This window comes from Pagrus pagrus (assembly GCF_965226575.1).
Source record: "Pagrus pagrus genome assembly, chromosome: 1".
Classification (NCBI taxonomy): domain Eukaryota; kingdom Metazoa; phylum Chordata; class Actinopteri; order Spariformes; family Sparidae; genus Pagrus; species Pagrus pagrus.
The window spans coordinates 19,787,296-19,802,884 of record NC_140185.1 but is presented as its reverse complement, the minus strand read 5'-3'; the positions used below and the strand labels follow the sequence as shown (position 1 = coordinate 19,802,884).

General features: G+C 41.2%; 1 protein-coding gene across 1 annotated transcript in view; it reads left to right on the top strand.

Annotated features, from left to right (window-relative positions):
• The window catches only part of LOC311263087 (ephrin type-A receptor 6-like), a 55,460-nt gene extending 43,517 nt beyond the window's left edge, over positions 1–11,943 (top strand). Inside the window, exons 10-20 of the mRNA XM_084362958.1 lie at positions 268–430; positions 2,227–2,332; positions 4,300–4,370; positions 7,113–7,238; positions 8,383–8,568; positions 8,660–8,721; positions 8,816–9,025; positions 9,112–9,261; positions 9,351–9,544; positions 9,947–10,096; positions 11,133–11,943. Coding sequence (XP_084219084.1) covers positions 268–430; positions 2,227–2,332; positions 4,300–4,370; positions 7,113–7,238; positions 8,383–8,568; positions 8,660–8,721; positions 8,816–9,025; positions 9,112–9,261; positions 9,351–9,544; positions 9,947–10,096; positions 11,133–11,247 — 1,533 coding nt within the window. The 3' untranslated portion in view covers positions 11,248–11,943. The remainder of the gene's footprint in view (positions 1–267; positions 431–2,226; positions 2,333–4,299; positions 4,371–7,112; positions 7,239–8,382; positions 8,569–8,659; positions 8,722–8,815; positions 9,026–9,111; positions 9,262–9,350; positions 9,545–9,946; positions 10,097–11,132) is intronic.
• Positions 11,944–15,589: the final 3,646 nt, after the last annotated feature.

Genomic DNA, 15,589 nt, shown 5'->3' with positions numbered 1-15,589 from the left:
AACAAGTGATTACATCGACAGAGAACAATCACTGCTCACAGAGCAATGTGCATTGTTATCATACAGACATCCAAATGTAAGAGCAGAGCCATCCGTAATGTGTTGATAGCTCCGCTTTGTTCACCATCTGCTCAGATGGTTAATAGGATGAAAATTATGTGTTTTGTTACAAACGTTGCTGTGATAATGGGTTTATGCAGACACACGTTTGTCTGCCAAAACTTGCTTTTGTTTATCATCTCTGGCAATCTGTTTGTGCTTTCCTAGGAGCAAGAGCAGCTGAGCTACTCATCAACGCGGACCAAAGCCCCCAGCGTGGTGGTAACGGGCCTCAGACCCTCGACTGTCTACGTCTTCCACGTGCGCGCTCGCACTGCAGCTGGATACACAGCCTACAGCCCCAACTTTGAGTTTGCTACCGCAGTTGAGGGTACGAATGTGGAGGAGGGAGCATGAGGGAGTTGTGTTTGTGTTTATGCTGGCTGTGTTATAGGGAGGAATTCACTCATTTAGTCAGCTAGATTTGTTTTTAAATGCCAGTGAATACAGAGTTTTGTGTTTAAAACAATGCACAGTAGAAGAAGGGAGTTTTAAAGCCATAGATCTGGAGTCATCTGTGTTGATCAACAACTCTATAAAATCAATGGAGACATTTTATGGTCATTCTTTGCCATGGATCAGTGAAACTCATCAGTGCTTCCTCAGGCATGAGCCATTTATTTAAATGTTTATAAGCTCTGTAGGTTCCTGATGCACACATAACGCTCTGCTGATTCTAATCCTGAAATATGCAGGAATGCACAGCCTCCTCCAAGACACACACTTAAAGTGATGAATATGTAAATGTACACCTTCACATTCTCATACGTCCATTTATAGGCTTGAATTGTGCTTCCACGTATACACCATCTTCACTCTCACCTTATTCACTCCTTATAACGCACCCTCTCATATAGCTTCAGGTCACACACAAAACAGCGATTTTGACTTTTTTCACGTTTTTTGTCAGTTTTTCTTAACTTGTTAACAACCAAGACTGGGTCTGAGTCAACAGTGTTAAAAAGTTATCCAGAGTTAAATGTTTTGAGGGCAAATCGTGCATAAATGTGTTTATTTCAACGGACGTCACGTGAATCAGACACACACATGCTCATCAGTCAGAGATACATCTGTCTCCTGCTACTTGTCATTTCTAATAGGAAATAAATACACACACTGCTAAAGATAATGTGCTATAATATGCTAGACAGTAAAGAGCAAAAATGGACAATTAAGAAATAAATAAATTCATGAATTCTACAAATGGCATGTCAAAACATTTTGTATCTATGTTGCTTAGTTGAGTCGTGAGGAACTTTTGTCAAAATGCTCTCGTGAAGATACACATTTTTGTAAAAAAAAACCTTTTGATATGTTTATTCTGTTGTTTGCTCACAAGGTGCACAATAGTTTTAAATATGTATAAAATGTGGTTGTGTTGTTCAAAAGCGTGTTTAAGAAGCGAAAGCTGAGTGAGCATAAGGCCCATGTCGGCGATCGGGAATTGTCAGGGCCGTTGATGATGCTCTGGTCGGTGTGGTGTGTCCAGCACCGTTACCACTGGACGGCCCTTGTTGGCAGCTTTATGGCCGATTGAGCATGTAGAATTGGCGGGGGCTCATCGGTGAGAGAAATCAGCCTGATTGACTGTTCAGCTGAGGGAAAAGAGAAACCGAAAAAGAAAGGGAAAGCTCCTTGCCCCTAGTCTCCATGATTTCACCCACTTAACGCAGTTTCTCCTTGCTTTCCTTCTCTGCCTCTTCGTCAATGCCATTTGCAACTTTTTATCAGACATATTCTTCATTACAAGTGGCTACATTAGGGAGAGTCGTTCCTTTCACATTCAAACTTGCTGGCCGTCGGCTGTAGTGTTTGTAGTGTGTTCAAGTGCAGCTCTTCGGCCGAGACACGGGAGACATGAGGCGACAGTCTGCCTTCAATGCAGCTGGTTCTTTGATGTCTGGTTGAGGGCCTTGAGGATAATAGAAAATGAGCAAATGCCTAATAAACATGAGGAAGTTTTAATCCTGCAAGACAGAAACTTAATATTGTTTCTAATCCATTTATTGTGACAGCTTTGTGTCACCAAGTAGTGTCAGTTCTCTGGTTTGAGCTCTGGGGATGGAATGTTCACATTAACCGGTACTGATCGGTCTGCTTTCCTCTTTTCTGTCTCAATATCCTCAGATCCTGATATCGCTGATCAGGGTCAAGTTCTGGTGGTCGTCACAGCGTCTGTAGGAGGCTTCTCTCTTCTGGTCATCCTTACCCTCTTCCTCCTCATCACTGGCCGGTGAGACACCCCCCTGTTTCACTTCGGCGCTGTCTTAACACACACGCACACAACTCCCTGCTTCTCTGCTCATAATCTCCTGAGTGGCGCTACAACCAGAAGTCTGTTAATGGACTCTCTTTTGCCACCAAGCAGACACTCTTATTTTCCAAATGACTGAACCAATTTTCTGCCTAATTACTCAGCATGTAATGCATGTACCAGCAGTTTGCTCCATTCCATTAACTTCCACAGGTTATCTCAGACTGTTGTCTTCAGTCTGATTCTGGTTCAAAGGCTTTTCCCATTAGTGGCACTTATTAATAAACAATGAAAAATGGCCCAGAGTCAGTCAATACTACGCCTGGACTTTTACTTAATTGTGATACAAGCTGATTAGTTGATCTTTAATCTCACAATTTGCAAACTACATTTGCGGAAAATATCTGAACTCAGAAAAGGGAGCAACGTGTCTTACTTTACAGAAAACATTATATTCTGAAAACAAAAAGGTGGACATTGGGCATCATGCAAATCATTTTTGTATTCCACATCTCTGTTATGTTTTTCTGTAAAGCTCGTACGAGTGCTCCAAGTCGGATTCACACAACTCTTAGCTTTGCTTATATCGCTTGTTTCATCAACAGCTTGATCAGGTTCACTTTTAAAATATTTATGTGGTTTAATGTTCGACAAACACTTTATTTTTCTCATATCGTCCATTGCTGCAGCACCTATTCACCCCTCTGTCTGAATGCTCTGTTTAAATGCCTGTCTCTTAAAGGGATAGTTTGGGTCTTTTGATGTGGGGTTGTATGAGGTACTTATCCCTAGTCAGTGTGTTACCTGCAGTAGATAACCATCAGCTCTCTGTTGGTGTGGAGAAGCAGCGCCGGCAGGCAGCAGGGCTCAGTACTGCTGGAACAGCATCAGCAGCTAGACGCTAGACGTATTTTAGCCACCTAAGATAAGTCCTACCTAAAATACATATATCTGATAAAGTGTACGCTATGTTTTCAACATTTTTGGCGCTGTGTTAAACAGCCGTTTCCTTTGGCACTACATTCCCTCAACCGTACAACGTCCCTATTACTAAGCACTGGGGGGATGTAGTGGACAAACAACCATATATTTTAAAATATCTGAAATATTTCAACAATACTATGAATGTTTTTTGGGAGAATCTCAGATTTCCAATTCGCATCCTAATTTTCACCTGAAATAGACAATATTACTGCCCAGATGAGCCCATCACAGGTATCCAGAACATCGGATGGCACCGAAGCAGAAAGGCTTCAATATGTGAATGAAACTTGACAATAACTGCTTTATCTTTAATGTCTCTTGGACCCTGGTTCGACTGAGTCTAAATATCAATAATGGTTTTCTTACAACAGGCTTAGAAACTTTTTTCATATTAATAAGCACTTCTTGAGTCAAGAGTATTAGCACATTTTAATCCTATGATGACATTTTCAAAGGGCAGCCTATTTCTGTTGGGTTTTATTCTTATTCTTGTTGGGTTTTATTCTTGGATACCAGTGTTTGATTGCTACTTATGTCCCGAATCTGCCTCACTATGGAGACTGAGCCTTGAAAGCCTTGAATTTGTGGGATACTGAATAAGATAAAAGAGGGGAAATGGAAGAAAATAAAAAGAACGACAGCGCCTAAAGAATGGGTTATAGAAAAGAGGAAAATGGCCGTCTTTGCAAACCAAAAGATTGATGATGTGGCATTACAGGCAGAGCCTATTTAAAACAGCTTGAAAGAAGTTTCTGCTGCCAGAAGAAAAGTGCACTTTTCCACCTTTTCTCATGTGGGCGGTAAATCTGTGAAATGTCATGCTTGTTTCCTGCTGATAGAGGCAACTAATTCACCGTGTTTTTGAGCACACAAAAATTGAGAGGGTTTTTGGAAGAAGGAGAGAAGATTTTGTTTATGTGTTGGTGAATGTGATTCTCACACAAGCTGGTTCACCTGTGCAGGTGTCAGGGGTACATTAAAGCCCGGATGAAGTCAGAGGAGAAGAGGAGGACGCGCTTCCACAGTGGACATGGTACTATATATGATTTTCTTTATAGTGTGTTTGTTTTTGTGTTGTGTCTTCAAAAGACTGCATGCTCCAATTCCCGGGGCTTTAGTTGTCAATTTCTTAGGTTACACGAGTCATTAGAACTGGAACGATCAACTGAATAATCAATTAGATCAGCTTCTTAAATGTAAAGATTTGCTGCTGTCATCTATAATAGTAAATGAAGAATCTTTGGGTTTTGGACTGTTGTTTAGACAAAAGAAGCAATTTGAGGACAACACTTTGGGCTCTGGGAAATGGTGATCACCATAAATACAGTTTTTTGACTCTGATAGACAAAATGAAAATAATCGTCAGATATCACGTTATCAATTACAAATGTAATCTTTGGTTGCAGCACGACAAGTTATACGGAGTATACACATGAGTGGCCGCTCTTTTTTTATCATGAGTAGAAATTTATATACATTCCTAATTCCTGTTCAACTCATTTTGAAGCCTGAAGGACACATTAGAGCAGACGTTTCAACTCGCTATCTTGTTATGTCCACAAACTTGAGTGAGTCAACTGAATGTTTGGGGCTTGTATTGGTGGAGTAGGTGAGAGGAGCGGTCTATTGTGAGTGTGTAGAAAAACAAAGCAAAGTCAACTCAAGTTCATAGGGATCCCCAGATCATAGGGCAATGGATATGAGTGTATATGTCAGCCAATAAGATATGCCGAGCTAGGTTTGAGATTTAATGTAGATAATGTAGAAACAGTGTCTGTCAGTTTCTCCATCAGAGAAAACAGACAATAGGATTTTTCAACTGTAATATGTTCCACTTCAAACTGGTTGATCAAACTACGCTCTTGGCACAAATGCAATACTTTGTAATTTCTGTATCTACACCAGAAATGTCTCCTACAAATCCTTCCGTGTGTGTGTGCAAACTATTGATTGTGCATGCTGCAGTTGGGCCTTATTTCTGTGCTAAATCTGCCATCCACCGCTCGCAGTATGTCATACACCCATTATTGGATTGTGACAAAGCTTGGGTAACCGCTGTTCCGTTTTAAGAATTACAGGATTGACCCAAGTGTGGTGCTACAATTACAGATAAAAACAGGCTTATTGATTGGCCCACAGGGGAGGCGTATCATTCTTGGGGAACAAAATGGTGTCCTGTAATTTAATAAGACAGTTCAGTGAGAGCTCTTGGAGGATTCGATCTGAGGCCTGCAGGGGCCCAAGTTGTCCTGAGACAAACCTGAATGTTCTGTCGTCTGTGGGCCTGATTTGTGCTTAATCCAAGAACATGAAGGACTGTAAATAAAAATACCGTAACATGCTAACATACCAATACCTGCACATATGTTGTGTCTGTGCCAGGAAGTAGACATGAGGCCTTTCTCTATGTGTGCTACTTCTTTTTGCGTGTCATCTTCTGCATCTTTTCCTCCAGTGTACAGAAAGTTGAATTTGCTGCACAGTTACCTAAAAATGCATTTTTGTTACTTTACTTTTGCACATCGTCTGAGCCTAGCACACGTCAAAAGATGATAACAGTCTTGTTGATACATACACGTGCATTAAAGTGTCTTTTATCGAATAGAGACATTATTTTAATAGTTATAATCCTTGCCCACAGTCTTTTCTTTTTGTTTGTTCTTTGCTGTGGCGGCATCACACAGGCAGGGGATGCCAGCAGGCTCAACAAACTGGTGGAAAAAGGTTTGTTCTATTATGGAGCTGAGCTTAGGCACCCTGGAGACAGAGGTAGAGTGTAGACTCCAAAACTGGAATCCATCTCAGTCGAAGCCTTCAACCTTCCTCAATATGAGCTGACACAGCTATAAAGTACATTTAGTCCCCAGCTCATCTGTTGAGGTGCACCAGGGGCGGCTTCAAGTTATCATTTGTGCCAGTCATTGTGCACAGCGCTCACTGCAACAACGTCCCCAGCCTCAGACAGTGAGGAGGAGGCTGAAGCCTGGCTGCCTGCAATGTCTTTATACGCTGCACTGAGGCGTTTTCTCAGCTCGTTTTTCTCCTTTCCCTTGACAAAACAAACAGAAAAACCTTGAGAATTTAAGCAAGCACAACATTCATTATGGCCTCATAGTTAAAGCACAAGTCAACTTCTCTGACACACTCTGGACAAAAAATGGAGCATTATATGCTTAAATATAACAGAAGTTACTGCAGGGCTGCCGTCCAAAGATAACATCTTTCTATGCAGGCAAAACTTTTGAATGAAAGTTTTGTTTTGCATTTTGAATAAATCATGAAAATAACCACAGTTTGGTGCACTAAAGGAAAATGGGTATGGACGTGATACGCTCCAAGTCCAATTTAAAAAAGTCAAATCTGGTGAGCTGGTTCCAAACTGCTGACCCACTTTAGAGATTTAAGTCTACAAACTTAAACTCTAAAGCACTTGATTGCATTGTGCTGCATGGTAATATGTCCATCTTTTGTGTACGAATGAGATTCTTACATCTTGAAATTAGAATCCTGACCTGAAAAAAGCTAACAGTGCATGTGTACATGGTTTTGACTTTTGAATTACTATGATTATTCTGTAAGAAGAGCTAACACTGCCAACAAACCTCTGTAAAGAAGCCATGGGAAGTTCTGCAGATTATCAGTGTGTTTAAGATATGTCAGTGTCTGCGTTCACCCGAATACTTTTATCTTGTCGTGAATACTGTATGTATATTGCTACAGTGCAACTATAAGGGGATTGTCAAAAGTTTCATACTGTATGTTTCTGCTCTTCCAGTCCCGTTCTCCGGGATAAAGACCTATGTGGATCCAGACACGTACGAAGACCCCACTCAGGCTGTGGAGGAATTCGCCAAAGAGATAGATCCCTCATACATATGCATCGAGAGGGTGATTGGTGCAGGTAAAATAGATGTGCACATGTGGATCCTGTATGCACAGAAATGTAGACAAGCATTTACTCTAAGTGTGCATGTGTTTTCTGTATTTATGGCAGTAACAGCACAGGTGTCACCTGTGTGCAAGAAGAATACATCAGTTCTTACAATACACATGCCTGGAAACTATAGGAGAGGTTACTTTGTGTGTGTCATTGTCTTAATCATCATATAATATGTCCCAGTCACATTTTGTGTTGAGTAATGTTTTTTTTATTTTACAAGAAATGTCAAACCTCATAAAGTGTACGCTTAACTTTTTTATAGTCACTCTTAGCAAACTGATTTTAAAGTAATTTATGTTATTGTACCTTAGAGGAGCAGCGTCGCCGACTATGAATAATGATGTTAGATGGTTCATTAAATTGAACAGATTGTGTCTGCTGTTTCGCCTCTGAGTAATCGTGACCGTGCCTCCCTGTTATCCATATTCTGTGACATGAGTTCCATCTGGTGGGGACAGTGGGTACCTTCACATGTTTTATATGGCAATGTGACTGCAGTGTACCGTCAAAGTTTCCACATTTCTCTTTTGTTTCATTTAGATTTACCAACTGTTTAGTAATACTAATACACCAAATATTATGTTATGTTATTATTTTTATATTATGAAATTGTGTTTGAGTCATTTTTAGCTACATCACACAAAAAGAAACAAAAACAAACTATTTTACAGTATATGGTGGAGTGTGGACGATGATCTGAGGATTCTCTCAGCCTCAGGAAAGAAGCTGCTCCGTAGTCTGGCAGCAGATACTTCTGTATCTTTTGCCAGCTGGCAGCAGGGTGAACAGACTGTGGCTGGGGTGGGTGTTTTCTTTTAGTATCCTTTGGGCTCTTTGCAGACATCCCACATCGCTGATGTCACTGATGCTTGGTAGATGGGTGCCAGTGATGTGCTGGGCAGTTTTAATCACTGTTGAGCCTTCTTGTCCTCGGCTGTGCACGAATCATACCAATTTCTAATGCTTCCAGGATGCTTTCTATTACTAGATTGTATTAAATGCTGGGCGGAAGTCATACTTAACTGTAAATGTAATATTACCTGGAACACGTCTTATGATATGAGAGAGATGATCAGCCCTTTTATGAGTTGTGTTGTTTCAACAGGTGAATTTGGAGAAGTCTGTAGTGGTCGGTTGCGTATACCTGGAAGGATGGACATCGCTGTAGCAATAAAGACGCTTAAAGGCGGCTATATGGATCAGCAGAGGCGAGAATTTTTACGAGAGGCTTCGATCATGGGACAGTTCAACAACCCCAACATTATCAGGCTGGATGGAGTGGTCACCAGGAGTAAGCTCCATATGTGTAACTGGTCATTCTTTTAATTTAGCCACTTTTCTCTGTGCCCTACTCAAATAATGTCTTTTACCCTTTTCCTCAGGCAGACCAGTAATGATAGTGGTTGAGTACATGGAAAACGGAGCGCTTGATTCGTTCCTCAGGGTGAGAGGAGTAAATGTTCACAGATGTGCACCTGTCTCCTGAAGATATATGGTCTTCCATGTGTCATATTTGTCCCGTCTTTCTCTCACTCCAGACACGGGACGGTCAGTTCACAGTGCTCCAGCTGGTTGGCATGATGCGTGGCATCGCAGTAGGCATGACCTACCTTTCAGAAATGGGCTACATTCACAGAGACCTCGCTGCTCGCAACATCTTGGTGGATGAGAACTTGGTGTGCAAGGTGTCTGATTTTGGCATGTCCAGAATCCTCGAGGATGACAGTGAAGCAGCCTACACCGCCACAGTGAGTGTGGATTGGACAGTTACTTCAGGATGTCACAGTTACTGCAATGTTGAATATCTGCTCAAAAAGTCTCATCTCTGTGTCAGGGAGGAAAGATACCAATACGCTGGACAGCACCAGAGGCTATCGCTTATGGGAAATTTTCTTCAGCTAGTGATGTATGGAGCTACGGCATCGTCATGTGGGAAGTGATGTCCTACGGTGAGAGGCCCTACTGGGAGATGTCCAATCAAGATGTAAGTCTCTGATCACATTAAGACTCCATTACCACTAATGCAACAAACACAAAGATAATTTGTATTTAACCGTCTGATGTTCATCTTAGGTCATTTTATCAATTGAAGAAGGCTACCGTCTACCAGCACCAATGGGCTGCCCCGTGACACTGCACCAGCTGATGTTGCACTGCTGGCAGAAGGAGTCCGGCCAGCGCCCCCACTTCAACAGTGTGCTCTCTTTCCTGGACAAACTAATTATCAATCCCAGTAGTCTGCTCACTCTGGTGAATGATGTGCAGAGGTAAAGGCTCAGATCATACAGACACTGTGTGAAAGTGACGGTTTTACAAGTTGTAGAACGTTAGATATGTTTTGTAAACTTCAAATTACTATCTTAAGCATACTGTGTGATTTTTATTGCAGCCATTGCTTTCAATTTCAGTGTGGTATGGTAATCATATTGCACAGACCTCAAACTTGTTTTAGATTCTGTATGTAAGCTACACATTGAATATTAATTATTCACTTTTAGTCATCACTGTATGGTAATGCAATTAAAAGAGCCTGAAAAATACTCATTGGTGCGTTCGAGTGCTTATGGTTAGTTTAAAGATTTAGAGGAGTTTTAGGTTCTTGTGCAATCTCAAAATCCGTTATCTAACTCGTCTTTCTATATTCCTTAACTTCCTGTTTGTCGTCTCAGTTTCCCTGACTCCCCAGAGGACATGCCGGACTACCCTCTCTTCATCTCTATCGGCGACTGGCTCGACTCCATCAAGATGAGCCAGTACAAGAACAACTTCCTTGCAGCAGGATACACAACACTGGATTCCATTTCCACCATGAGTATAGAGTGAGTGAAGCCACATGATAGTGCAGCTACAGTATCTAAAAGCACACGTAAGGGAGGCACAGTAACATTAAAAGATGGTGACATGATAATAAAATCGATTCCAATAACAAGATCCTTTATTGCTCAGAGCATTTAAACAACATGTCGGTAGTTATGATTTTGTCCCAAGCTTGTTGCTGCTACAGTACATTCCCTTAAACAACTAAGATATTGCTTTGCCTCTTTGTTGTCCGGGTTAATTCTAAAAAATGTCTTTTCTAACTAATCTAGGCCACTTTAAATAGACACCACCTAACAGCTAACACCACTCTTGCCAACCCTCCTGATTTCCCTGAGTTTATAACAAGTTTTAGCACCTTTTTCCCCTTTCAGTTGTTACAACCGTGCGTTGTGTATAATCTGCCAGGGTTGCATACGATGTCAAATCACCATGGAGAGGCCGATAAATGTAGGGCAGTGGCGTGCACAGACTCTCAGGGTCGGGGCATAAAACGAATGAACGAAAACCTGATGAATAATAGCTTATGCCAGAGATTCATGCAAGTTCACACCAGAGGGGAGTATTATTTAGCATATTATGCAGTGGTATTTAACATGAAAATGCTGTTGCTTAGTTTTTTTTACGAGGGACGACTCTTAGACCCCAACTATGGTTTTGAAATCCTCCCTATTTTTGCGGTCTCAAGGTTGACAAGTGTGTGATACCACATTACAAATTGCATGTGAGGAAAGATTGAGTTGCAAGACATGAATTGATAAAAAGTCAACCAAAAATGTACTTTCATCTGCCATGTGACGTCAAAGTCAGCAAGTTGTGTACCGAAATTTTTGCAGACTTTGTCTGACTTGAGGCGTCTTTCAAGTGAATTTTCCAAACTAATTTTTCCAATTAATCCAACACCACATGAACACACCATTTATCACTGTATCATCATGAAGCTGCAGATACAATACCACCACTACTACAGTACAATTAGAGTATATTGTCCTGCTATTAAAGAAACGTTTGTCATGATGTTCCCCTTGTCCCCTTCAGTGACATCAGGCGCATCGGGATCTGTTTGATTGGTCACCAGAGGAGAATCATAAGCAGCATACAGTCTCTCCGCCTGCAGCTTCACCACATCCAACAGAGCGGCTTTCAAGTGTGAGACCGTTTGCACAAAGACAGACTGTGGTGTGTGTGTGTGTGCGTGTGTGTGTACACACCGGGCTGGGAAACAAAACCAGAGCTCCTTGGCATCGTCATCAACTGTCTGCACAAACACCAGACTGTTAGGTGTAGCAGGTACCATACGCTACTCATGTGAGAGCTGCTAGACCACAACTCATCATCTTATGGATCATTATCACCACAGCCTCCACAACAACAAACCTCTGTCAGCGTTGGCCAAATGCGGTCTCTTTGTTATCTCAGCAAATACTAGCATTCACTTGAATTTAGGACTTCTTTTCTCTAGTGTCTATTCAAGTGTTCACCAATACCTCTTCTCTTTCCAAGTGACAATCCAATGGTTTCTATTGACTTTGAATGGTCTCAAGTCTTGTTACCTCATGACCAGAGAAGAAGTGAACGGGATAACAGGTACGGTAATGTGTGATACAGCGTGTGAGTCTAACAAACAACCTTTTCAGCTGGTTAATGAAACAATTCAGCAGAAATACAGATCGACAGAATGGTGAATACAATCATGTTTTATGAACTGAAGACCGCTGAATGTCAAAAGATTTTATAGAAATGTACGTTCTATCCTCATGATAATGCAGTATGTCTTGTACAAAAAGTCTTGTGAAAGTTGTTTGTTTTATTCAGTATGTTTGTTCCTTAATAAACAAACCCTATTTTAATACTTTGTTTTCTCTCTGAGACTTTAACCAAACCAGGCCGGAGCATATCTCTCTTCAAAGTAGGTTAATTAGCACACGCACAGGTGTCCACGGATGCAAACTCGCTCTCAGACAGACACGTGCACTTAAATTGTGTCCTACTTATTGTCACTCGAGAGACTGACACGTTTTCTGGACATGAAGAATTGTCAGGTGAGTTTGTCAAAGAGGTGCTTATGGAAGTCACAGCCTTAAGGAGCGAGAATCAGACAATGTGGTACACACATTTTCTTAACACTGAACACAAAGTCATGTGGTGTTATGAAGCTTTTTAACAAAGGTATATGTTTTTCAAGTTACTGACTATCTTTTGATGTAAATCAACTAACAAATGTAGACGCAGGGAAAACAGAAACAAAATAAAAATAAAAATGGGATGTGTTCACGATAGGATAAAGCTGCATTGAACTCAGCAAAAACATGAATTTTTCACTTTTAACTTCACAAACCTGAGAAAAATGTGCAATAAGTTGGTTGCATTTGTTTTGTAGGTAATTTCATCAAAGACTTCTTTTTTTCATAGCCTTGAAGTACTTACCTTATGGACCACGGTTGCCTAATGTGAGGCCCTTTTATTTTTCTCTTTATTTTCAATCATGTTTCATAATCTGAGCTCTCTGTGTAGGAAGTCAGTGAATTAAGGGAATTTGAGATCTTAGCACTATGGAAAGCCCTGAGAGGCTAGTAAAAAAAATTAAGGAACTTTGATTTTTTTTCACTTGTTTTAAGTCATAAACACCAAAAGAGAAAACAATTTAGAATCGGCTAAAAGTGCCGAAGCGTTACTTTGTCCTCACTTGTTTTTCAGGGCTTGTGTTTCGCATTTTGCATCTGAGAGATTGACACATTTGGGAGAAATTTCAAGTCAATCGGTAATCCAATGGGGACTGCTGTGTCTCGTTCAGCCACTATAGGACCACGTTTGGGAGAAATTTCGAGTCAATCGGTCCAAAGACCTGGAAGCTATTGAAAAAATCGGCAGAGGTTTTCATGAAAAATGGCCGCTTTTCTTTAAAATATTCATCAAAAATACAAATTCCACCCGAATCCAATGGGGACTGCTGTGTCTCGTTCAGCCAGTATAGGACCACGTTTGGGAGCGATTTTGACTCAATCGGTCAAACGACCTGGAAGCTATTGAAGAAATCGGCCGAGCTTTTTCATTTTAAAAGGCGACTTTTCTTTAAAATATTCACCAAAAATACAAATTCCACTAAAATCCAATAAAAACTGCTGTCCCTTCCTTCCGCCGGCGTCGAGGACATTCGTGATCAATTTCGAGTCAATCGGCCCAAAGACGACCGTAACCCTAACCCTAGCCCCATAACCCTAACCCTAACCTCAGCCTTAAGCCAGCCTCATGAAACATTGTCCCCTTTCACTAAAATATTCACCAAAAATACAAATTCCACCCGAATCCAATGGGGACTGCTGTGTCTCGTTCAGCCAGTATAGGACCACGTTTGGGAGAAATTTCGAGTCAATCGGTCCAAAGACCTGGAAGCTATTGAAAAAATCGTCCGAGGTTTTCATGAAAAATCGCCGATTTTCTTTAAAATATTCACCAAAAATACAAATTCCACCCGAATCCAATGGGGACTGCTGTGTCTCGTTCAGCCAGTATAGGACAACGTTTGGGAGCGATTTCGAGGCAATCGGTCAAACGACCTGGAAGCTATTGAAGAAATCGTCCAAGCTTTTTCATTTTAAAAGGCGACTTTTCTTTAAAATATTCACCAAAAATACAAATTCCACTAAAATCCAATAAAAACTGCTGTCCCTTCCTTCCGCCGGCGTCGAAGACATTCGTGATCAATTTCGAGTCAATCGGCCCAAAGACGACCGTAACCCTAACCCTAGCCCCATAACCCTAACCCTAACCTCAGCCTTAAGCCAGCCTCATGAAACATTGTCCCCTTTCACTAAAATATTCACCAAAAATACAAATTCCACCCGAATCCAATGGGGACTGCTGTGTCTCGTTCAGCCAGTATAGGACCACGTTTGGGAGAAATTTCGAGTCAATCGGTCCAAAGACCTGGAAGCTATTGAAAAAATCGTCCGAAGTTTTCATGAAAAATCGCCGATTTTCTTTAACCCTCTAGGCGCCAGAGTTTCTTTAGCAATATATTCCGTTTGGACTTTAAGATTTCAAAAGGCTGTAGCTTGGAAGTGGTGAGAGATAAATCCATACTGTAAATGAGAAAAATATTCATAATGACCTAAAGTTTGTGATGGGAGTAAATTTACTCATCTAATTTGCATATTGTGACGTCACCAGGTGACTGGATGTAACTTTCAGTAAAACTCATTTTTGAACATATTTACACAGAAAAAAAATATTTATATTGTCATCTCATCCTCAAAATAAAGGAACAGAAGTTTGAGTGGAGTAAATTTACTAATCTAATTTGTATATCACCAGGTAAAATTCAGTAAAACGGAATTCTGAACATATTTACACAGTAGATTTTTTTTTCATTTCATTTCATTTTTTCATAGATTTTTTTCATCCTCTCATTCTCAGAGTAAATGAACAGGAATCTGATAGGAGTCAATTTCCTAATCACTCACTCTCGCCGTGATCAGTGCGTGTTGCTTGTGTGACAGTGTGTGCAGCTGCAGCATGATCATAGTCACTCGTCTCTGACGAGAGATCGTCATCAGAGGGCAGATCGTCCCTTTCTGAATCGCGATCAGCAAAGATCTGTGCAAGCACCTCATCCGCACTGTAAAGTCTTTGGGGCATTTTGTTTTTTATTACAAAAATCGCTATCTGTGTCTCTATCTGTCCAGCACACTTCTGCCACCGCTCCGCGGCTCTCTCCTCTCCCACTCTGCCGCTTAGCCGGTGCCGCTCTGACAGCCGGTGTCGGGTTTCAAACTTTTTTTTCTCAGGTATTTTGCATAGAAACACACCCACAAATGACGTCAGGATTGAAGCTGAATCTAGTGGCCATCTAGTGGTAGCAAGCAGTAACAGCACAGGGCAGTAGATTTAAAGATATGGGCTGTTTAATTCAGCAATGCTGCCTGTCGCAATAATGCGACTTTGGCGCCTAGAGGGTTAAAATATTCACCAAAAATACAAATTCCACCCAAATCCAATGGGGACTGCTGTGTCTCGTTCAGCCAGTATAGGACCACGTTTGGGAGAAATTTCGAGTCAATCGGTCCAAAGACCTGGAAGCTATTGAAAAAATCGGCCGAGGTTTTCATGAAAAATCGCCAATTTTCTTCAAAATATTCACCAAAAATACAAATTCCACCCGAATCCAATGGGGACTGCTGTGTCTCGTTCAGCCAGTATAGGACCACGTTTGGGAGCGATTTTGAGTCAATCGGTCAAACGACCTGGAAGCTACTGAAGAAATCGTCCGAGCTTTTTCATTTTAAAAGGCGACTTTTCTTTAAAATATTCACCAAAAATACAAATTCCACTAAAATCCAATAAAAACTGCTGTCCCTTCCTTCCGCCGGCGTCGAGGACATTCGTGATCAATTTCGAGTCAATCGGCCCAAAGACGACCGTAACCCTAACCCTAGCCCCATAACCCTAACCCTAGCCTCAACCTTAAGCCAGCCTCATGAAACATTGTCCCCTTT